General features: G+C 39.2%; 1 protein-coding gene across 2 annotated transcripts in view; it reads left to right on the top strand.

The window, feature by feature from the left end:
• Positions 1-26016, top strand: part of GALNTL6 (polypeptide N-acetylgalactosaminyltransferase like 6) — a 1501141-nt gene that overhangs the window by 1167033 nt on the left and 308092 nt on the right. For both annotated transcript variants that reach the window (XM_075611422.1, XM_075611431.1), the window contains exons 6-7: positions 7361-7546; positions 23610-23793. In XM_075611422.1, the coding sequence (XP_075467537.1) occupies positions 7361-7546; positions 23610-23793 (370 nt within the window). The remainder of the gene's footprint in view (positions 1-7360; positions 7547-23609; positions 23794-26016) is intronic.

Below are 26016 nucleotides of genomic sequence, written 5' to 3'. Positions count from 1 at the left end.
CTCATTATAAAAATGTGCAGATTATTAGGACTTTTATTTTAATATGCAGTATTATCATTATTAATATTATTATTACTATATTTTATGTTAATGGTACCAACATATACAGCAGCACATTAGACTGTGGTATTTCTAATTGTCTAGTCCTGCAAAAAAATGACAGTTAAGGTAAATATCAAGTGTTAAGTGGAGAATGAGATCAGAAAAATACATTCTTCTTCATACATTTGAACATTGGGTGGCCATTGTGATACCTCTGTAGTGCATTTCCACATATTGCTGTGTGCCACCAATTACCAATTTGACAGAACATTGGAAAGGAAAATGATTTATACTATGTTTCACATGCTTTGACATTTTATATTTTTCTATTTAAACACTGCAAATGTGTGTGTGTGTGTGTGTGTGTGTGTGTGTGTGTGTGTGTGTGTGTGTGTGTGTGTGTGTGTGTGTGTGTGTGTGTGTGTGTGTGTGTGTGTGTGTGTGTGTGTGTGTGTGTGTGTGTGTGTGTGCGCTTATGATCTGAATGGTAAAACGCAGTAATGCACTAGTTATTCGCCAGCTCTATCCCTGCCTTGTACAGTACATATTCTACGCTATCTTAAATTTGAAGCTTTGTGCTTTTTCCATTTTAAAGTAGTCTTTCATTTTTATTTTGTAAGAGCATTATGTGGTGGTGGTTCATCATTTTGAGTAATAGTGTACTGCATGTTTGATAACTTTATAAAGACAATGCTATTGCATCTTCCATGTCTGATTCGGTAAATAAATATTCAAGTATGAACAAAGATAAAGAGCACTGCATTAATAATTGCAATAGAATAATGGTTTATGGGTTATCAGTGGAAGGAAGCACAATGTTGCCCTTTATCATAACAACAGTGACAGCATATATGCTACTCACGCTTCTACATGACTTGTTTGTCACATTCTGAGCCAATTCTCGCCCTCGTAGATGCCTGGCATATATCAGATTTATGATTTATTGCCTCATCTTATCTACATAGTGAGAGAACCACTAATATATTTTCTTTTTAAATTACAAATTGGGCTGCCTCTTATTTTTAGTGACAGGAATGCTGACTTCTTTATATCTAAGGTGCTCCATTTATTGCTTAGCGTAAAATTTAAATACTGACGACTCCCTTAGGCCTGGCCTGCTGGAAGTAAAATGTACGTAATATTGTGGATTATAAATGTAGCCATCATACTCCAATGTTTTATAGTCACCAGGAGCTGGCCTGAGTGGAATCCAGTTATAATAAATGGTTTGAGAATGTTGTCTCCAAGAGATTTAAAGGCCATTGAATCCCATTTCACTTGATATTTTGCATGTCACTTTATAATTTTCTTTGGAGACTTTCTTTCAAATGAAAAGTGAAGGGCAGTACTTCATTTTACAACTTAAGAAGAAAGACTTTCAAAGTAGATGTGCACTCCATGGACTACGTGAATATGTATATGTCAGTGGGAGGACAGATGATGTGCGGTAGACGTGTAAAATAATCCTTTTGGGAGAACATTAACTTTAGAAGGAAGAGACCTCCGATGTCTCCTCCAACATAATGAGAAAACGTCACTACAGTGAGAACTTATACTCATTACTATTAACGTTGTACATCATTTATCTTGGTAGGAAAGGAAAGACCAAAAATATATTTTACTTAAAATGGCAAAGTCAGCAAAATAACTGTATCTTACCAGAAAATACACGGCAGAATCACAGAAATTAATTACATTAGTAAAATAATTGTTTTAGAAAATAATTTAACTAGTTAATTAGTTATACACTGCTCATTTGAACAAAACAGACCTTTCTGGCGCTTGGACAAATAGAGAAGCAAAATCCCCTTTAGGATATGGATTTCATCCGATGTAGACATTTCCGGATCCTTTCAGATCAGGTGGAGACATTAACACCTTGAAAAATAGGAGACAAAAGAACAATACATGCCACCATAGTGCATTATCCTTTGATAGAGACACATGACTGCTATTGATCAGGGATGAATGGCAGAGGATGCAATAAAGTATAAAATGTAATACTCCATATGGAGACAATATAAAATACTGTTTGTCACAATCTAAACATAATTAAAATGTACACTTGTACATGTAAGCATATAGGCACATAAGCATACATCTTCACTCCTCCGCCGAGTAAAAATCAGAATCCTACTCACGAAAAGTGTGGTTGTCACTGGTGCTCTGGTCACGACTCGATTGCTGGTGCTGCGTCCTGGTTTCACAGGTTAGCCGTGGTCCTGACTCCTCCGACTCTTCGCCGCTCGGCGTCTCCTGCTGACGTCCCCTCAGAATTCTTCCAGCTACGGTGTCCACGCTGTGCCACAAGCCCTACGTGTTTCAAGACTCAAATTGCGGGACTCTTCTTTGGGGGTATACTGCTCATTTTAAACCTGATCTGGAATTCACTCATGATATCCATATGTTTCTTAATTTGAAATCACTGAATTTGACAATGTTATGACATGTGTAATACATTAATTTGTGATACAGTACATTTTGTTTTCTGATAGATTTACTTATTGTTCTGGGGAACTCATGTTTGTATAAAAACACACATTGGTTGGACACAAAGATAAAAATCCATCTTAAAATGAAATGGAAAAACTGTGCATATATTTGTTGATATAGCATATCCAAAAATGATAAGCCCAACAACCAAGAGTGTACAAGGTCATAATAGTGGTGGTCTACAGCCTTTTTGCACCAACTCAGTGCTTTGTCAAGGTGTCAGGTGTCTTGACAAAGTGCAGAATTATGCAACAATGGCTGCTGGCATTGTGTGGGATGATTTACCATTGATTTACTATTGTGACCGTTTATACTTTTGGTCATTGGGTTTATCATTTCTGGTAATGCAACTTCAACAAATATTTAAGAACCCAGCATTTGCAAACGTACATTTTCTGGAGCCATGGTTGCAAATGCTACTCAATATATCTGTAGATGCTACCTGGCAATGCTTGATACTCTTGAGAATACAGCAAGACTCAGGAAGTAACAGGACTAGAGTTCATGTATGTGGCATGTCTACTGAGAAGGTACTTCAGAGGTGCTGCCTAATACCTCACATCATTTAAATGTTGAAGCTTATACAGGCTGATATTGAGCCTAAAACACACATTAGAATTATTCACGAACATTTGACTTCATTGTGAATATCACATTTATTTGCACTCACAAATATTCACGTCTTGGCTTTGAGAAAAAGGCCATTCGCCTACCTTTGTTTCAATGTATGCAATACCGCTGGTTGCCATTATTCACACATTCTATTCGACCTAATATTCGATTTGCTCTGATATTCAAGTCATTCAGAAGTTACAGACCCTGGAATATGAATTTTGAGAGAGAGAGCAGCATATATCTCAGGTGTGCTCCTTTTTGTGCACAGGTGCCTCGTCACGTGTTTGAAGGGATATATATAGAACTTATGACTCTAGTTAAATAAGCGTCCTTCTCCCACACCCTCTTCCCCTCCTCCCCACCTCCACCACATCTGAATATTTGTTTGCAAATCAAATTTTGTCTAAAGCTCTGCGAGTAATTAGCAGATTTAATTTTCGTATACTCACCCATCTCTAATTCCTTTTGCTAGGCTCAGTTGTTTATATTTATATAGTTCCGTGCATGTACATAGCACTTCAAAGCAGTAATACATGTGACATAATAATATAACACATAATGGCAATAAGAGCTTTAGACATAATAGAAACATTAGGATCAATAGTCCCTGCCCCGAAGAGCTTACAATCTAAATGGTAAATAGGAATAAAGAGACAGTAGGAGGATGTAATAAACATACACAGACATAAGATTGAGAAAGACGTTAAAATTACGCTTGGTCAATGGCACTAATCTAAGGCTACGCTTATAGTGCAAGCGACGCCGACGTGATAGCGACTGCGAAGTCAGGCTACGGTCGCTGTAAAAATCAAATTGAGATTACTTTCAGCGATCGTGACCAAGCCGTTGCGCCATCGCGTCGCGCTTACTTTAAGCGCACGACAATGCATTTGTATTGACGCGACGTCGCTATCGCCATCGCTGACGCTATAAGCGTAGCCTAAAACTTCATTATCATATGTTAAGACTTGCTGGTTGCTCCTAACTAAATGGACACCTTATTTCAGAAATAGAGATGGCGCAGCACTAACATTTTAACGCCATTGTTATTTTTGCGATTATCTCTAAACTATAAATTGGGCCCCATGCTGAAAACGAAATAAAGCTTGCTTATATATGTTTTTATTACAGTAGTTGTATGTATGTTTAGTAACATATTTATATATAAAACCTTTAACATTTTAAAAACTGGTAAAATTGTGTTTCAAATGCTATACTTGTTAAACATTTCAGCAAAGCAGAATTAGGTGAGTGCAGACCTATAACAAAAAGCAGCAGGTTCAAAACATTAAGAGTGATTAGGGAAGGGGGTGCAAAATGGGGGCCCAGTGCTTACTGAGGCCCCACGCTTCCCTGAAGGCATTTAAATTAAATGCCGGGGGACTGCACAAGGCCTCTGTAGCTTCTCTTACCCAGGCTTCCAGCTACGTATCATCATGGAGACGCCGCAGGGTCACGTGACGTTACGTAGCATGGCAACGTGGCGTCACATGACCCCATGGTGTCATTTGACACTGGAGCCAAGGTAAGGGGGGAGGTGCGAACAGGGGGCAATAGCATGCAGGGGAGCGCAGGCGGGAACGTTTGCTCTAGGGAAAGGGAGTGAAATGTTGCATTTTTGATCTGAAGTCTTTTAACAAAAGAGTCACGTGGTTACATCTTTTCTTAAACAAAATTATTAAAGCCTACTAACCACGTCAAGGCACCTACACTAAATACATAATATTTCCAATTGTTTTGTGCACTAAACTATTATGAAAGAAGGTACAGTAACAGGCTGGGACTGAACAACAAGGGCACATGGGGAATATGTGAAAGTAAAGGGTTAAATGGATGGAGTATTTATGCTATCTGAGATTAAGTGCAATTAAAACTGGCAAAAAAATGGTTTCCGCATACTTGTTAAGGAATGTGTAAGTGTGAAGAGGGAACGTTCATCGTTAGCATGAACAAAACTGAATAAATATGCAACATATTCTATACATTTATTATCAGGGTTTCACACTGTGAGAACTGGGACTTTTTACATGTACAGTATGCTGTATCTTATCATGTAGAAGAAAGTTTGATACATGCTAACAAGCAAACAAATGTTGCACCAGGGCTAAATAAATCAGGAAAAATGTTTAGTGGTATGCGCGCTCTAGCGCCAGATATATATAGTACTGTATGTATATTCATAATAATCAGGAATAATCGAAGACACAGGATATAGGGCTGGTAAAAATAAATGGTGAGTCAAAAACAACTCCCAGGTGGCGTGGAGTCCTTAAAAGAGACAATGTAACCCTCATGGAAAAGAGTGAGGGAATTGAGACCCACTCCTCAAGACCTCATTGGGTTGATAGAATATAAATGTACTCACATATCTTGAATACCTCTGTCCTGTGCCCTTGGTAAAACGTGCTGCTAAAGGTAAAGATGAACAAGGTGAAAAGTATAGTGCCCAGCCAGGAGAGTGGGTCAAAAATTAATGCTTTATTGGTCCATTAAAAACGGAGGTATAACAGACCTCCTACGCGTTCCGTGCGCATTACACTTTATCAAGGAGTTCTTTGATAAAGTGCAACATGCACGAAACGCGTTGGAGGTCTGTTATACCTCCATTTTTTAATGGACCAATAAAGCATTATTTTTTATACAATTTGTCACCCACTCTCCTAGCTATGCTCTATACTTTTCGCTTTGTCCACATAAATCAGGAGACAGAATGTATAGAACATTACTGACTACTGTCAAAATGCACATATCCGCTGACCTCAACGCACACATTAACAAAGCAGGGGAGATAGATTGCAGTATATTCGTCTGTCAGAGGAATGGTATTACCCCATTGCAATTCACTGGTAAAACTTCAGTTAAAGAACTGTATTTATTTCTGTATAACATGTACTGTATTTTGTAAAAACATAAAACGAATAGCAGCTAAAATGTTGTGTGGGTTTTATCAAAACACCATATAGAGTAAAGTGCATCATCACCCACTGCAGAAGAAGGGAATATATAGCAGACAACATTTTCAAATGCTCCAGGGATTTGAGAAAAGGGATATCAAATGGGTCATAAGTCAATTTCCAGGTTTCTATGTAAAGGTACAATTAGAAAATATTTACAAATCAAAATCGCTTATCTGATTATTCATTAAGGGCCACCAGATAAATTGCTTTATTTTTTGAAGCAGGTCAAGGGACAATGACTATGAAAGCAAGGCTCGGGGGATATAGCATTTAAAAAGGTTATTATTGGTGCACATTATTTCCTTAGAAATATGAAACAAGAACTGAGATCTCTTTTGTGCTATGATATTTATGTATTGCCACAATACTAGCGAACTAGCTGTGCTTTGTTTTTCACATTTTCCAAAAGCTTTTCAATGCTTTGTTTCAGTAATTACAATACATTGATTACTCACACTGATGAAATATTTTCTTTACTGAATTCCACATCCACAATATAATTTAAAAATAACAAAGGAGTTACGGAAGAAAAAAGCATGTAAACTCACCCTCTAATAGCATTTAATTGTAATTATGTGTATTGTACAGTTGTATTTTTATTCTTTTATTATAAATGTATATATTATAAGCTTCCCTATGTGGTTCTCTAAATCTACCTAAGGAGGCAATTTTCTATTTCTAAAACTTCTAAATATTTTTTTAGTAATAAAGGCAATTATGGATTTGATACCCACTGGTAGCCAACATGGGGGACTGTTTGCCCATTTATTTGTTCTCCATGAAACCATTTAGTCATGCTGATTTTACATTTCAATTTCTTTTTGTTTGTGAAATATCCCTGTATAATGAATTAGACTATGAGTAAATCAGAAAACGCCTATTTAATTGGATATTATTTCAGGGCCACGTGCCAAACTGTTCATCTGGCATTTGGCTCTAGGTATATCTGTGAGCTGAAAAACATTTGTCAGTTATTTTGGCTTCGACTATATAGTGGGTTGCAGTTTGCCAACAGCACCAATTCAAGATTAATTCTAGATTTCATTGGTTTCTTCCATGGTAACATTATTTTCTGTACATGTGCAGCTAATTAACCTTTTCTAGAAAATGTTTTAGTTGTAAATTGTGTAATTGTGTCTTTAAACAGTTTAGAAAATGTCCCTATATTTAGTAGTTCATCTATAATTACTGTACTATCTTGGTTATGCACTAAGTATCTATCTCATATGCAATATGCATTTCTTTGTTTGCAGAACATCTGAAGGATAAATTAGAGGAATACATGGCCTATTATTCTAAAGTTAGAATTGTACGGACTAAGAAACGAGAAGGTCTCATTCGGACTCGACTGCTGGGAGCATCTATGGCCAAGGGAGAAGTGCTAACATTTTTGGACTCCCATTGTGAAGTTAATGTGAATTGGCTACCACCATTACTTAGTAAGTATAATCTACAGTCCTATCATGTCCTCATGAAAAGTTACAACATCCAAACTCATATTAAATTATACCATAGCACATTAGAGTTGATATGAATGTGTTGGTTGTAGTTGTTTCATATTACCAGAGATGGTGTATGATGTACTTTTAATTCTCAAAACAGCACCCAGAAAAGTGCAAGTCAATGGGAGAAATATATGTAGCCCACCTAGACATGGGAAACAATTCATATAGAAGTCTCTTAAATAGGATTGGCAACCAGTAAATGGCTCTCAACTGAAGGATAGAATACATGATGCAGGATGTGGCACTTCCACAAAAAGGCCTTTGAGATGATCATATTTCCACATTTCGGATAACAGATAATGCTAGAATAGTGCAACATATACATCAGTAACCTTGTAAGTGGCTTATGGTTTACATCAGGATAGAAAAAGAGAAAATTACATAACTTAGAATTGTTTAAGAAATATAATAGGAAATGACAAAACAAATACATCTACTAATAAAAAAACAATACTGTAAGTAAGAAAAGAATGAAGTACACACATTTTTATTTTTTCACTGCTTAAGTAAGGTCGGTGCTTTACAATTTTCTTCATATGATATTATGTTATGCCGCGTACAGTATTGCATCCACATTTGTCAATATCTGCTCATGGCAAAAGAGAGTTAGCTAATGTCACATTGATGTCACACTGTACTTGATGTTATTAAAAACAAGAGTGGGAACTCTCACTGTTTTAGTTTGAAAAATGGTTATGTTTTGGTTTCAGTTCTAGAAACATTTTGGTTTTGCCAGAACTAGATTTATTTCAGGCTTTGTATTTTTTTTTTTTAAATCATAAAACAATCATTAAAAAAAAAAAAAAACTTAATGATTTAGTTGAACTCTTTAAAATATTGAACTTTTTGCAATTTATTTTATTTTTTTTAAGTTCGACAATTGAAGAAAACAAAGAAAGAAAAAATCAAAGGATGAATCCGTCTTGGCTTTTGGCTCATATTTTTCTTCATGTAAAAATGTGTTCTATAGTAAATTTAGAAGTTCTGAACTGTTTGAATTGAATAAAGTACTTGAATTCTCAAAACTCGAATTTCAAACCTGCAACTGTGCCTAAACTTAATTAAATTACTAACATTTATCAACAAAAACCATAGGGCAATGTTAACAAAACTATGTTAAAGGAATATTATGCTTTCACGTAATCAAAAGTGAAAAAATGGCCATGCACAATTCAATAATACACTAATACACACCTTCTCCATCTCCATCTACCCCTCATTTCGGCAGAGATCTGCGCTCAATTAATCTACCAGCTCTTGATTCCACTTTGCGCTCCTCCCTTCTTTATGCTCTGTTACAGACTCTGACAAACTGGTCATGAAATATAACTCTGCCTTATCCTCCTCTTTTGATCTACATGCCACTCTATCTCTGCAATTCTTGCCATTGTAACCACAGACTCTGGATAAACTGCCACACATAGAGTACATGCTCCGTTGCTGCATTCGCTCCTCTGAATGCCTCAGGAGGACATCTCATACTCTCCCTCACATCCTTCACTACAAATGTATCCTATCCTGTTTCAACTCTGCCCTCTCCCAGGCTAAACAAATGTACTTTTGATCACTAATCAACACTAAGTCTAACCCATGCTGACTCTTCTCTGTCTTTGACTCTCTACTCAGACCACCATCTGTTACCTGTTTCTCTTCTTCTGTTTCACTTGAGGACTTTGCTGACTATTTCAAGAAAAAGGTGGATTCCATTCGGCAAGACATCCCTTCTGTATCCTCCTCATATTCTAAACCTCATCCTACCTCTCCTCCTTACCTTGACTCTTTTTCCTCTGTACAGTAATAGAGGAGGATGTGTCGACGCTGATCTCGTTTCCCCCCACTACCATGTTCCCTCTTGACCCCATTCCCGCAAACCTCTCACTCTTACTCTAATCCCCACAATCACACATTTTCAAACTCCTCCCTCTAATCTGCTACCTTTCCCTCCTCCTTCAAGCATGCAACAGTTATACCTTTTTCAAAAACAGTAATCTTAACCCTATCTGTCTCTGACTAGACCATCTCCCTCCTGTCTTTTACTTCTGCCTTGAACACCTAGTATTCTCTGGATTTCTCTATTTTCTCACCCCTACTCTCTCCTACATTCTTTACAATCTGGTTTCCACACTGCTCATTCCACTGAAACAACCCTCACTAAAATAACTAATGAACTCCATGCTGCCAAAGACCAAGGCCATTAAAAAAGACCAAACCATTACACGCGTCTCACAGTACCCAACATCTCTGCAGCCTTTGATACTGTGGACCACCCTTTTCTCCTTCACATTCTCCATACCATAATATCACTAAGTGGGATAGTACTCTGACAAACCCCACTGACATCGCAAATGCATTCAATGATTACTTTGTGGGGTGTGCCACTAACTTATTAGCGAAACGCAGCACAAACCCCAAACAGGAATCTCATCCTGGGAGTATCCCTACAGTCCCACCCCCTCTCAAGACTGCCCACAATTTTCAATTTGGCCTAGTATCTGAAGAGGAGATTATACAAGCGCTCCTCAAACTAAAACTAAGCAGCCAATGTGGACCCGACTTACTACAATCTAGGTTCCTACGACTTGGTGCCCCAGCCATTGCCAAACCAATTGCGTCCATACTCAACTCTATCCTGTCTGCAGGCCATATCCCTAAGACCTGTAAAACTGCCAGAGTTGTCCCAATCTTCAAAAGTGGGGACAAAAACACTGTCTCAAACTACAGGCCAATCTCACTTCTCCCAATTCTATCCAAAGTCATGGAAAAATGTGTCCACTCCCAATTAAGCGATTTCTACACCAAGACAAATTTCCCTAGCCAATTCCAATCTGGATTTCGCCCCAAACACTCCACCGTAACTACCCTGCTAAAAGTTTGCAATGAAATCCAGTGTGGAATGGAATGGGGACAACTCACTGGTGCAGTATTCCTAGATTTTGCAAAGGCTTTTGACACAGTCGATCATGCTATCCTGCTTAACAAACTCCAGAGCTCTGGAATAGGGAAACATGCTTTAAACTGGTTTCAGTCCTACCTATCAGGAAGATCCCAACATGTGTCCATTTCAGGCTCTAACTCCAACCCCCTGGATATCACATGTGGTGTCCCGCAAGGCTCTGTTCTGGGGCCCCTACTCTTCTCAGTGTTCATTAATGATCTTCCCACAGCTTGTAAGGAAGCCTCAATACACATGTATGCAGATGACACAATCCTATATGCACACAGTCATAGCCTCTCTGACCTTCAACACATACTTCAGTCTGACTTTTTGAGACTCGAAAACTGGATTTCCCAAAACAAACTGTTTTTAAACACTGACAAGACTGTAACAATGGTATTTGGGACCAAAACCCACCTTAGCAAACTTGACACCCTCTACAATTAAATTTGTCGTTTTGTTCTCCAATGCAACTACAAAACACATCACTGCGAAATGCTCAAAGAACTAGATTGGTCAACACTAGAGTCTAGGCGCAAAGTTCACCTTTCCTGTCTTGCCTTTAAATTCTTCATGGGCAAACTACCCATCTACCTGAACAAGCTCCTCACCCCTACCACCTGCAGCACTTATCACCTGAGATCAGACTCCAAAAGACTATTCATGGTCCCAAGGCTCAACAAAGTATCCGGACGTTCCTCCTTCTCCTTCCGTGCACTCCAAAACTGGAACAACCTACCAGAGACTCTCACATCCACCACCAGTTTAAGTTCTTTCAAATCTAAGGCTGTCTCACATTTTAACATGGTCTGTAACTGTTTCATACGCTCATAATATACATTTTCTTTAACTGTGCACGCAATGTCTTGTATATAATGTATACCCTGTTCATTTATGTAACTGTACTTGTAACCATGTATTATTTGTTTTACTCTGTGCCCAGGACATACTTGAAAACGAGAGGTAACTCTCAATGTATTACTTCCTGGTAAAATATTTTATAAATAAATAAATAAATACCCTTGGTATCCATAACTGAGCTCTATCTGGATTTCCTCTCCAATCATCTTTCAGTGTCTCGTTTGATAACACCTCCTCTTCCTCCTCTGTCGATCTCTCTGTGGGCGTACCACAGAGGTCTGTCCTGGAACCTCTTCTTTTTTCCTTACTCTTTCTAGGTGATTTTATCACATCTCTTTGGTTCAAATATCACCTCTAATCTGATGCCCACAAATTTACCTTTCAAACCCTGACCTTACACCTACTGTACTGTACAGACCAAAGTCTCTGAATGTCTCTCCGCTATATCCTCCTGGATGGCCCTCGGCCGACTCAAACTTAACTCGTCAAAGATGGAGCTCCTCGTTGTTTCTTTAAAGCCTGGCCCTATTGCCCCCTTAAACATTACTGTTGGAAGTACTATCATACATCCAGTTTTACAAGCATGCTGCCTAGGTGTCCCATTTGATTCTTCTCTCACTTTCCTCTCACATTCACAATGTAGCTAAAACCTGATATTTTTTCCTCTGTAACATTGCAAAGACACTGAAGACAATTCCATTGGCTCCTGTGCCATTTATATGTTCCATTCTAAAAAGGATGTGACATCATCCCTTAAAGCGATGTCACATCCTTTTTAACTAATGGAACATATCACATGGTACAGGAACCAATAGGATTGAAGACAATCCCATTGGCTGTAATATCATGTGATATAGCCATGTGGTTATAAGATGTGACGTACCTCCCTTGGAGATGACGTCACATCCTTAAACAAAAACAAAAAAAGTATGTCACATGATACAGCGTCCAATCGGATTGGAGCTGTACCATCTGACCCTAAAATGTCACGTCACAAGCCTTACATAAGGCCTGTACGTCTCATTTTAGCAGACGATCTCGACGTGGCAACATCCGTTTAGAATTTACCATGGGGTTTTGGATTGAAAGAAAGACGATAGAAGATTAAAAAAAAGAAGAAAATTAATTACAGATGAAGATAGAAGTTGGAAGAAAGAAGATTTTTGTTCCTGATGCTGTTCTTCAAGGAGGATCGAGTCGGATTGCAATGGATGACGTTGCGGGTCGAGAGCTTCCTGATATGCCGGGATTCGGAGGGTGAAGATTTCTAAAGGTAAGATAAATATTGAATGTATGTAAATGTCTTTTTTCAGGTTTTTTGATTGTATTTATTTACTTTTATGTTTTTTATTGCACATTGACTGCTAATGTATTAATCTGTGCCCCTTTAGGGTACACATACATACAGTGACAGGCAATGCATTTTTTGGCAAATGCTTGTTTTGTGTAGATCGGTATGTTTTCTATTTCTGTTTATTGTTTTGATTAAATTGTTTGGAATTTGGATGGCTTGTTTTTAGTACATTTTAGGGTTGGTTAGCGGTTTGTTAGATTAATTGTTGTGTTGGCAAGTGATTTTATTATTTAATTGATTTGTTGGTTAGTGCTTGTATTGATGTAATTGATTTGTTGGCTAGTGCTTTTATTTCTTGAATTGGTTGGATAGGTGTTTATTTAATTGTATTCTTATGTTTTGGAATAACATAATTTTAATTATTTTGCTGTTTTGGTGATAGATAATTTTTATTAATGTGTACTATTAGGCTTTTTAGTTCTTTCATTGTTGGGGTGTTTAGGTGCTTTTGTATTTCTTTTATTATTGTGTATTTTGGGCCTTAATAATTTGTATTAGGTTGGCCATTGAGTGCTATAGTGGCTTATCATGCCCATATTATATGGGTATGATGCACCACGGCGCCAATCAATGGGTAGAGGGTGGATATAGTGATCCCAGGGTGGGTGGTTAGGCCTCCTGGGTTGGTAGCAGGTGAGGGTGGGTAAACCCCTTAATTAGTACAGCGGTTATTAACCGGTAAGGTAGTTAAGGGGTTAGGGGCCATTAGATTGTATTTTTTCTTGTACTCTTGCTGCAAACAGAGGACATGGACTTGGAGTATGGTGATGAGGAGACCCTTCATGATGGCAGGGGTAAGTAGAACGTTTTATTTACTTTATTTATGCTGGTGGCTGCGTCACGTGACGCGTGACATTAAATGCATAGGAGATACCGGCAACCCATAATGGGGCCTGTATCTTCGGAAGCAGAGTGTCCCTGGACCTGAAATCAACACAGTTCTGCTCTGGACACCCCCTGCTCATGTACACTAGAATTAACATTTTTATTTAAAGCCTGAAATCGCTGGTGAGATATGTGCAGGGTGAGACGGCTCTCTCTGTGCACTTCTCTATGCAGCTGGACCAGATCACTGCAGATCGCCGGGTGAGCCCTTTAGAGAGATGTGAACATCACGTAGCTGGCTCCTCGCCAGATTTGGGCATTTTGTTATCGCAGATATTCCAGGCTTTCTGCATACCGTGAAAGCAACGCCGAAAAAGCTGGCAGCGTAACCGGCCCAGCTATTCTATTTTTAAGATTATAGGCCCCTGTAAGTTTTTTCCAGTTACCACTTACAGTAGATCAAGCTCTTGGGAGCAGGTACTCCTTTTCCTATTGTTAAAATTCTGAAGCACTTATTCCCATTGTGCTATAATTTTATCTTATGTGTATTGTAAAGCGCGGTGTACCTGGATGATACTATATAGATAAAGATATACATACATCCGATTTAATTACTATTATTTTCTTTAGTGTTGTTTTTGAATCTTTCTTATAAAATAGGAGATTAAAATATAACTTAGGATTTCACCAAAAGGAGAAGGAGGTTGATTTATGCTTCTAGTAGACTGGCCCAGATGTACTTAATATTGCAAATCTTGAGCTCATTCCCATGAAAAGATCTAAAGATGCACGAATTGTATGCACCATTTTGCAAATAGCAGGAGCCATCAAATTAGAATGCAAACTATATTCAAAACAAATTTCACCTTCTGATTTATCAATCTAACATTATCTGAATCCTATTTCTTTCTGTAAGCACCAGACAAGTGTGAACTTGACAACGTTGTTTACCTATATTTTAGCCAAAAATTTTGGGCGAAATTGAAGTGAAACGCGACTAACCATGGACTTAAATACCTCTCAAAACCCTCTGCTATACAAGAAGTGTAGATATACTGGTGAACATCCCTGAGATATCTGATAAAAAGAGAAAAAGATTGGCAGAAGGTGCACTGACCAGCTAAAACATATCTTTATTAAAAAACCCAAAGGGTTAACGTACACAATAAAACCAAAGCTAAGCAACGATTACAATGCTAAAATTATAATGACAGTGCATGCCATGTCCCTTCCCCCCAAATCCCCCAAAACCTAATGTACTGTAAACCTCCAGTGTTATTGTAAAGTGCTGTAGCACATGCCATGCATGCTTTGTCTCCTCTAACTCCCCCCCCCCCAAAAAAAAACTAGAAGATACTGCTCTGTTTAACAATGGACTGTACTGGCGTCATGGTATAATAGTTTTTTTCTATTTCTTTTGCTTGTTTGGAGCTGGGCAAAGACAATGTGCAGGAACCCCACCCTCCCCCCTTGGTGCAGAAAACTCTCCCAGCAATTCTGCCAGGTAAGACACAGTGCTCAAATCCGTGCATGCCATGTCCCTTCCCCCCAAATTCTCCAAAACCTAATGTACTGTTAACCTCTAGTCCGATTGTAAAGTGCTGTAGCCCATGCCATGCATGCTTTGTCCCCTCCAAACCCTCCGCCCCCTACCCCCGAAAGCAGAAGATAGAAGGCACTGTAGTCATAATGTACTGTTCCCCATGTCATGCCCTTTCTTCCCAAACACCCCAAAAATCTGGATTGTATAAAGTACAGTACGGTGCGATTGTAAATATATAATATTGTCTCTTTCTTTACAGACCAAGATGTCCAAGAAGCACCATCCATTGCGAAGAAGAAAAAGACAAGATTGTAAATTTGGAAGAAGAGATGACATTGTGTTTTTGTATTATGCAGTTTTCCTTTGTTATCCTGAAAAAATAAAAAATGACATTCTTTACAGTACATATATTTTTTTGGTGTCTTCATGTTTTACTGTTTACACACATACAGTAATACAGGTACAGTACTACACCGTACTGTACATAAAGTTGTAAAGGCATTTAATTATATATAAATATCTGACATATAGTACAGAACCGTATACAGGATATCAATCTTGAAATTAAGTTTCTTTTAGTGCTTAAATAGTACTACAGGTGCGCTGACGAGTATTCTAAAACTTGCCTTAAACGTGCCTTGGAAAATCTAGGGCTATCACCAACAAGATACAGGTACATGCTGGGTACATGCTGCAACATTTCAGTGACATTTCTGCAGAGATTAATGCCCATCGGATTAACACAGCCGGGGTCCCTGGCAGTCCCATTCAGTTTGAATGGGACTGCCAGGGACCTCCGCTGTTAATCCGATGGGCCATTAGTCTGTCTGCAGAAATGTCACTGAAATGTTGCAGCATGTACCCAGCATGTACCTGTATCTTGTTGGTGATTGCCCCAGATTTGTTTTAGAATACTCGTCGGCACTACAGTATAAAAAAATAAAGTACTGATGTAGTTTAAATATAGTATATCTAAATACTGTTTATCTTTGACATACACTAGAAAAATCTTTAAAATCCAGTACATACTGTAATGTACAGTTCTAAATGTATTTAAATATATAAAAATGTCTAATTGAGATTCTGTACAGTATACTGCAGTATATAGCTACAGTATAGCACATAAATGGTGTTTTTACTATATACTGTAGTGTACTGTAGATACACAAAGAGCAGTACTACTGTACAACAGATATCTAGCGACTCCGCGAGGAAATGCACTGTACAGTACAGTACAGTTCTTACTGTACAGTAATGAAATTAATTTGCTTTTAGTGCTTAAATAAACTTACAGTACAGTATGCACACTATACTATACAAATCTAGAAAATGAAAGGTTTTTTTTACTATTTATATACACTACCAGCAGTACTGTACTACGTTATAGCAGATATTTAGCGACTCCGTGAGGAAATGCATGTATCTTACTGTACAGTAATACGCATGTGCAGTACTGTACTGTAAATTTCACACATGCACAGAAATATGATGACACGCATATGCGTTTTAACAAGGTTCCATTTTGACATACACGCATGCGTAGAAATATGATGAAACGCATATGCGTTTTTAACAAACGCATGTGCGGAACATACATTTTACATTCGGAAGAGAGCGACGTTGTATTTTTGTATTATTCGTTTTAACTTTATTATCCTGTACAAATAAAACATTTAATTCGTTAAAAATACTTTTTGTTGTGTGTGTTCATATTTTAAATCTTCTACAGTTCGAGAATACTTGTGTGGCTAAAAGCTAAGGAGCCTCAAAAACAACTTCTTTCCCATGTACTGTATATGAACTTATATTTTTAATCTTCAAATTACAATTACACACACACACACTTGAAGTACTGCACAGTAATAAAAGACAGGTTGAATTGCAATTAGATTTTTTAAGACAACAATGCACGATCGCCCACTTGAGTTTCTCGACGGTATTGCAGACAACGCTAAAATGCAATTTTCTGCACTCGATCAAAACACTAGTAAATTTCAAAAAATCTCGAACCAACACGGGATTGGGTGTGCAAAGGAATACAACTCGTGAAATGATCGGATAACGGCTGCTGCATCTGTACGTGATGTGTTATTTTGTTTACCTCTTCTCTTTCAGATGAAACCAGCTTTTGGTGTAAATATAACCTAGACCAAGAGTTAAAGTCAATAACAACTGACTTTACAATAAGCTGTTCAGTAAGGACAATGTGTTATTGACAACTGTGCTGGATAGAAACTCAAAGCCTCAAACATTCATTAGACAAAAGCCTACAACAAAGAGAAGCAGACAAAAGACAAAAAAAAACCACAATTGTTAAAAAAAGGGAATAAAAATATAAGAACACTACTTTTTCTTTCATCAAAAACATCCTGGTATAGCGAAATATACACTGTAGTATCTCTTTATAATAATATTTAGGGACTGGGATATAGAGGTGGTTTCATACATCGTAAAACCTGATTATGGCACTTCTTATATTTGTGAGAATTACTGAAAAAGTAAATTGTCACATGATGACCTAAACAAAAAATACAAAATTGGTTTCATATTGAGCACATATTGTTTTTTTCCTGGAAATTAAATGATAAAAACACATCAACGAACTGCAAACCTCAAAAGAATAATCTATACCATTAAGCAGATGTTAACAGTCAGATTTTAAATAATAACCATCAACAGCAGAAAACAGAAAGATTCCATAACATTAAAGGGGCTACTGTAAATACTGTTAAGGTACCATATTCACAAATATGTCTAACTTTAGCAGTTACATTTAATATATGAAAGGTACAATTACTGTATATGACATTTTGTAATGATATAGAAATATTCTTGCTAAACCATGAAGTGTGTTATAAGATTAGGAGTTCTATGCAGTAAGCGCCGAAAAAGTGCTCTCGCCAAGTGTTCCCTATCGGCATGATTTTGGCGATTTGCCCTCGCAGTATTCAGGAAGGGCCGAATCCCTGGTGAATCCATGACGAATCACTGCAAAAGCAAAACGCCGATGAGCCGGTGATAAAAAAGCCTGGCTCCCGAAAACCTGGCGACGGGCCGTTTCTGCCGATATGTGTTTGCAGCAGAGAGGGATCCGCCGCTCTCTCTGCGCAAACATCAGCAAAATAAAAATATATCAAAACAATTTTTACTCATAGTGTACATGTGCAGGGGGTCTGTGGAGCTGAACCACATTGGTTTCAGGTCCGGGGACCCCCTGCTTCCCGAGATACAGAGGTGCCGGTATCCCTCTGCATTTAAATGTCCCGATCACATGATCGCGGAATGTAAACAAAGCAGAGGGATACCGGCACCCCATAAAGGGGCCTGTATCTCGGGAAGCAGGGGGTCCCCAGACCTAAAACCAAAGCGGTTCAGCTCCAGAGACCCTCTGCACATCTATACTATGAGTAAAACACACATATAAATAAACAATCATTCCTTACGTTAGCGGCTATCCGCTATGGTAATTAAGCAGCATTAATGTATTTTTAATAATAGTGTGCTTAAACAGGGGGTCCCCTGAGCTGAACCGCATTGATTTGTGGCTCAGGGACCCCCTGCTTCCCGAGTTACAGGCCATCGGGTGCTAGTGTCGTCGCCATCTTTATAGAGCCCACCTCGCGTCTTGGATGCTATAAAGATGGCGACGACATTGGCCTCCGATGCCCTATACCGGGCCTGTATCTCGGGAAGCAGGGGGTCCCTGAGCCACAAATCAATGCGGTTCAGCTCAGGGGACCCCCTGCTTCTGCACAATATTATTAAAATACATTAATGCTGCTTCATTACCATAGCGGCTAACCCCTAAGGCAATGAAGGGGTTAAGGCATAATAGCATGTTTATTGGGGACAATTGCCCCCAATAAACATTGCAATAAACAACATACACCCCCTTTGCCCCCAACAACCCCTATACCTCCATTACATATATCACATTTTTGGGATGCACAGCAATGATACTAGAGGCTGGCGGTGGCCCTCGGGTGTTCCCCAAAGGCCTGCAGTACCAATTCTGTGCCCCCCAAAAAAATACAACAACACAAATACTTAACTTAAATACACCCCCTTTAAAATATACAATACAGTAATGGGCAAAATTACTATTATCCACATAGGCCTCCCGAGTGGTGGGTGAGGGTGGGTTAACCCCTTAATGACTGTAGTGGTTAATAACCGCTATGGTGATTAAGGGGTTAGGGGACATTACATTAGCTGTTTTTATTCTTGTTTATGTTTTGCAGCATCGGAGGGGGCATGGACGGTGATGAAGATGAGGATGCCTTAATCGTGGCAGCTGGACAAGGATGAGTGCAATATGTATTTAATGTATTTATTGTTCTTTATGTATTTAAAATGGGCAAATGCACTATTATCCATATGTGGATAATAGTAATTTTGGCCATTACTGTATTGTATGTTTTACGCGGGGTGTATTTATTGTAAAGTATTTGTGTTGTTGTATTTTTTTGGGGGGCACAGAATTGGTACTGCAGGCATGCGGGGAACACCCGAGTGATATATGTAATGGGGGTATGGCCTTCATCGTGCCAGCCGGACAAGGGTGTGTGCAATATGTATTTAATGTATTTATTATTCTTTATGTATTTAAAATGGACACATTCACTATTATCCATTTGTGGATAATAGTAATTGTGCCCATTACTATACTGTATGTGTTAGGGGGGGGGTTATTTCTTTATAAGTATGTTTGTGTTTTGACATTAATTTGGGGGGGAACAGAATTGGTACTGCAGTGCGGGTAACACCTGAGGTCCCCCGCCGGCCTATAGTATCATTGATGTGTATATATGTGTATGTTAGGAGGGTATAGGGGTTGTTGGGGTACTGTATATATATTTATATATTTATTTATTTAGTGTGGGGCTGTTGTGTGTGTATTTTTTTAATTGTGGGTAGCGGGGGTGGCCGAAGTGGGTATTAGCCCCAACGGTGGTTTGTTTAGAGCTTGCGGGTGGGTAGTGGGAGGTCTTAACCCTTTCATGACCGTAGCAGTATTAACCGCTACGGTCGTGAAGGGGTTAAGTGCACCCGCCATGGGCCAAATACCCCCTTCACCCACCCCCACTACCCACAATAAACCTGGCATGGCTGGTTAACCCCTTCATTGCCTTAGCGGTTAGCCGCTAAGGTAATGAAGTGGCCTTTAAATACATTTTTCCTGCCTCGGATGCATGCCGGGGTGCTCCGGTGCTGGTATTAATGGTTATCAGCTCCAGCATCAATCCCAGCCAGGAAAAAGACCTGATTTTTTTCTAAGTGCCGACCTTGCCGATGCTTCTCCTCCACCAACTTGCCAACTTTAGCTGGCGGGACGAATTGGCGTTAAATTCTCAATTCTTGAGTGCCGATCAGCAGCGAAAAGCTGATCGGGGCTACTTGAATTCAGCCGATTTCAAAAAGTGCAGAAAAGTGGCTCATCGGCACCCAGCTGCCGATAAGTTTTTATCGGGAACCAAAATTGCTGATTTTTGACACTTTTCGGCCCTTACTGAATCGGGAAGACATTTTTTGCGGGGAAAATGCCGAAAAAAGCCTTATCGGCGCTTATTGCATAAGCACTAGGTAACAAAATAATGTTAGATCTCAACTAGTAAATATGTTAATTAAAAAAATGCTGAAAGAAAAAGTTTAACTGTTGGAGAATCTGAAATCCCAAATATAACCTGCATTGCAGTTGTTCAGTGTACAGATGTATTGAAGCCTGTTTTACTTTCCCCAGAGCTGTGGGATAGGAATCTGTTTCCTGTGGATCTCGAGAAGGTACAGCCACATCAGCTACATTTGCTTTTCACAAAGGGGGGATTATGTTATTATCAGTGGCCCCAAAAAGGGGGACATTTCATCTGGCAATATACTGTGTGGATTCGCCATCCCGGCAGTTCTGCCCCCTTAATCCTCACCTCTCCTGCAGGTTCAAGAGGCGGTCCTGTCAGGCACTCCAGCGCGGGTTCTCGTGCGCGGCTCGCGGTCGGTGCGAATTCCTGTCTGTCCCCACGGTTCCCAAGTCTAGGCTGCGCAGTCCTTCCAGCAGCGGTGACGCGTTACGCATGCGTGGTGAACATTTCTCCTGGGCTTCCGTGGCCTTCGTTCCCCGACTCTGCCCTCACCCTGACGACAGGGCGGGGCAGCGCAGCAGCCGCACGCGCCCCTTCCCCTTTGTGTCTGGTCCCGCCTCCGGTCTCCGCCCCCGTACTGACGCGTGTATTGTGACACATGTGACTGGCGCGCGACCGGGTCGCCAATGTGATGCGCAGGTTACGCGCATCCTCCAGAGGTCCCACCCCCATGCTCAATCAGCTGCACAATAGGACGCACCTGCGCAATCCAGCAGCCTATCGGTGAGGCCTCCCTTGTTTCCTGGTTGCCTCCCATTGGTGTGAGGACCTATTTAAACCGTCTCTATGCTCTCCTGCCTTGCCAAGCATAACTCCTGTTTGTGTGACGCTAGTCTCATCGCCTTGTGCCAGTCTGCCTGAACCCTGCTGCCTGACCTTGCCTGGATACTACTCTGTGATACTCTCCTGCACTGACATTGGCTTGGATATGACTACTCTACTCTCTCCTGCACTGACCCTGGCTTTGCAACCACGACGATCCTGCTCTCTCCTGCACTGACACTGGCTTTGCTCTACGACCACTCTACGCTCTCCAATCCTGACTCTGGCTATGTACCCCGACGATCCGCTAATCTATACTCCAAGACCCGTCAAGTACCTCATTACTCTGTCTTCTATTACCCTGATCCGGCTTGCAAGACTATCCTACACTCTAGATGCGCCCTCGCGGTTGTGGTTGACGCTCTATACAATTCCCTACCTCAGCCCCGCGGTCGCCCCTCGTTTGTGGTGAGCTACGCGTTACATATACATACTGTAAGGTCTGCATTGAGAGAAAGAGATTTTCTTCTCCTTCTCTCAAATAGGGAGGTGAACCATTTTTTCCCTGTTCTAAATATTTTTTTTATAAAATAATCAATGTCAGAAAAATTTGGGGACTTATCTGAGGAAAATCATTTATGTAGGAAATAATCTTCATTTAAAAGGTAAAGATTTATTTGGGGTGCTATTACATGTGTTAATATTTTTGAGTACCACATACAATATTGTTTTTGTCTTTTTCCTGTGTGCTCTTTCAAGAATATACAGGGATAGAGGGATATAATGTGTCACAGACCCTGAAGCATATATTTCCAAATGTGTGTCACATTTAAAGTCAATTTCTAACATTCCTCTGATGCAGAGATTTTTAATTTAAATTTTAAGCAGTCTGTATTAAGGGAGCCCTCCTGGAGACAGCTTATGGTATTTTTTTTATAGGTTTGAAGCAGGGGGTCGTCGTAGCAAATTAACATTGATTTCAGCTTGGGGGACCCCCTGCTTCCTGAGATACTTACCTCCATAGGTGGTGCTGTTATCTCAATTTTACAGCTCCCACGTCTAGTAGGCCAATAGGAAGACACAAGGGATGACATTGAGGATTCCGCCATATTGATCACCAGTCGGGGCTTCTACTGGCAACACCTATGGAGGTATCTCGGGAAGCAGGGGGTCCCCAGAGCTGAAATCAAGGAAGAAGGAGCGGCTCAGTGAGTACAGACACTGACTCTGTAAACAACACCATGTTTGAATCTGGGGAATCTCAGGCACCAAAATTATAGATTGTAAACTCTACAGGGCAGGGATTGTGTCTGTAGCAATCCTATGTGCTGCGTACCACGTGCAATACTGGAATTGTGAAGCATTGAGTCCCATTGGGAGAAAAGTGCTATATGAAATATATTTTTTTAAATTATTGTTATTATTATTATTATTATATTAGGAACAAATACATGACAAGTTTCACTGTCATACAAACGTAGTATTTATTTGTAGAAACAATACTACAATTAGTTGTCACTATAATGGTGAAGTCTAGCTATTTAAAATAACTTGGCACACATTAACTAAATGTTATGGTGGGTAAAAAAAGGAGCAGCTTGGAAACCTATGTGGGAAATGTAGATACACTTTTGAGTGTTTTTCTGTCTTTACAATAACTGAACATCCAGACACAAACCTGGAAAGATAATTCCTCTGTGCGACATACTTCAAGCTCTGTTTCTAGAGTCTTTAGACTTTGCTGCTTCTCTTTTCAAGTGACAGATTGAGGACAGCTTGCAGCAGCTGAATGACAGAGATATAGATGACTGGGCTTTTGCAACTCTCACTGGGATACAGTTCCCCTAAAAAAACTATAATTGTTTCTAATCACTGTCCAGCTGCATGAAGCCTAGTGTTAGATAGTAGCCTGGTGCTGATTTAAAAAGCAAAATGCTTTGAGGTATCTGCAATTGGTAAAAAAAAAAAAAAAAACTACAATGTTTTTCATCCCTGAGAGACCTGCAGGAGTGAAGTTGCTGTAATATGATGGATGGCTGGACTAAATATGTCTTCCTATATTTTTTGCTTTCATTTTTCAGATCAGATTGCTCTGAACCACAAAACAATTGTGTGCCCCATGATAGATGTCATTGACCACAATCACTTTGGGTATGAAGCACAGTCAGGAGATGCCATGAGAGGAGCTTTTGACTGGGAAATGTACTACAAACGTATACCAATTCCTTCAGAGCTTCAGAGAACGGATCCCAGCGAGCCTTTTGAGTAAGTAGACTAAAAGGGAACGAGCATACAGTAGACTGTGAGAGGTAAAGGTAGTAAAACAGTCAGGATACGAGAAAAGCACCTTTAATTAATGTTTTCAATTTAACTTTACAATGAACTGTATCTGGCTTGGGTACAGTTTTTTAAACCATGTTTATTTGTTTACAATCCTACAAACTGTGTGTAATATATCCAAAGCATTTCAAACATACACTGTCTAAAGCACTTAAAGCAGCAGTCCAAGCTGTGCTTTTTTTTGTTTGTTTTTTCCCTTTAATATGTGCATCAATACAATCCACACAATGATTAGTAATTAGCTAAGTTGCCGATCGATCCGTTCTCCTGTGATCGATCGGTGAAGATTCGGCTCGGTGGTTCACTAAATGGCTTTCAGTGCAGCAGAAGAGGACCAAAGATGCAAAGTTGTATGGCCTAAAAAAGTGATGTGCCAGAGCCTGTTTCAGAAGAGGAAGGGGATATGACTTTGTAAATGGTTGCTATAGAAAGAAAAAATGCTTGTTACATTATAATACATTAAAAATGTAATTCAGAATTGTTTTTTTTTTTTAAATGCTACAAGAATTTTCTGATAGTACAGAACGGATTTATTTAAAAAAACACATGTAAGATATTGCATGGTCTGCAGCTTTGAACAACAGTTAAAATTGTTTATATTTTATGGCATCATTTTGCTTTAGGGTCTCCTTCTAAAAATAATACTTATTGGACTACTGTAAGTCCTTTGTAAAATAAAGAGAAAAAAACATTTATAGCGAGTCAAAAAGAAGGCGAACTGGAATATAGGGCAACATCTGTGCAATCTGTAGTTACCTCAATAGGTAATGAAAGTTGTACAAAATAGGATTACAAGTTCTCTAGGGGTAGATTCAAAACCTGATACTTTAGCAATTAGAGAAAGCAAATAACAGCAGATGCACACTCCAGTTGAGAGTTGGTACCCCCAAGTTAATTAAGATGGAGTGCTACATAATAGCTGAATTAATGTAAGAGACTACACCACGTAGAAGGTGGGACAGTCAGAAAGGATATGAAAGCACCAATGATACTCAATCTTAATTTGTGTCATCTTTGCCTTCCTGTAATTTATGTAGAACAGTTGCATCCGCTTTATGGAAACGTATGCCTACATTCTGTATACAGTAGCAGTTGTAACAAAAGTGCTACATACATTGCAAAAGCACATAGAATAACCATCTGTGGTACTCTTCTTGGCCTGTTTATGAATCGCCTAGAGTTAACCTGATTTTGATGGGTGGCATGCTTCTTTTTATTGCACAATGTTGGGGGCTGTGCAGCAAAAAGCACATCAAGGTGACTTTCTCAAAATCCCCTTATCCCTTCCTGATCCTCACCTTGTTTATTGCAATTATATAGCACACACTTGCACACTGGGACTCTATAAAGCAAGATAAGTTTTGGTTTAATTTTTATGTCTGGTGTGGATACGATGGGATTCATTGCTCATTAGCTGGAAGAGAGAAAGACAGAGCTTAGTTCAGTAAACTGTGTGAATCATTTATGCACATTTTCACACATTATATATCAATATTAGAGGCATAAAGACTTGCTCTGCTCCTCTCATCTTTTGTTAAAATGTAATATTGCATCTTTATCTTCAACTTTCAGTTTATATCTCATTTCGGCTTGAATTCAATATGTTGTAAAGCTGCCTTCCCATTGCTGGGGAATAATTAAACTCAATTCATTAGAAAGGGATGCTTGCTTCACATCATATTAAATAAGGAACGTAAAGCATCAATTGCATCTATAAAAATGTTTTAATTCAATTCTGACATTATTGAAACCTGTGAGTCCTCTGGAGCGAAACCGCATTATTTTCAGCACCGAGATCCCCCACCGAGATACTTACCGGTGCAGAAATCTGGTTTAAATCTCCCTTCTGGGAAAACTAGGTTGGATTCACAGGTTAATAGGAAACCGCAACGTCATCGCTTGTGGCTTTCTATTGGATGATAGAGACAGCCATGTTTCCTCCATGAATGGAGTAGTGACACCTAAAATGTTAATTTTCTCAGAACCGGGGTTCCCCAGAGCTGAAACAATGTAATTCCGCTCTGAATTTAAAGATTTGGACCGGATTGCTACTTCAAAATAATGTTTCCTGATTAAGCAAAAGGGCTATAAATATTTGATTGAAATCTACTGTTGTTACTTTTAGTTAATAGCTGCGTCGATACATAC

Source organism: Ascaphus truei, chromosome 1 (genome assembly GCF_040206685.1).
Source record: "Ascaphus truei isolate aAscTru1 chromosome 1, aAscTru1.hap1, whole genome shotgun sequence".
Lineage (NCBI taxonomy): Eukaryota > Metazoa > Chordata > Amphibia > Anura > Ascaphidae > Ascaphus > Ascaphus truei.
The sequence above is the reverse complement of the archived record's forward strand: the minus strand, read 5'-3'. Positions and strand labels throughout refer to the sequence as shown.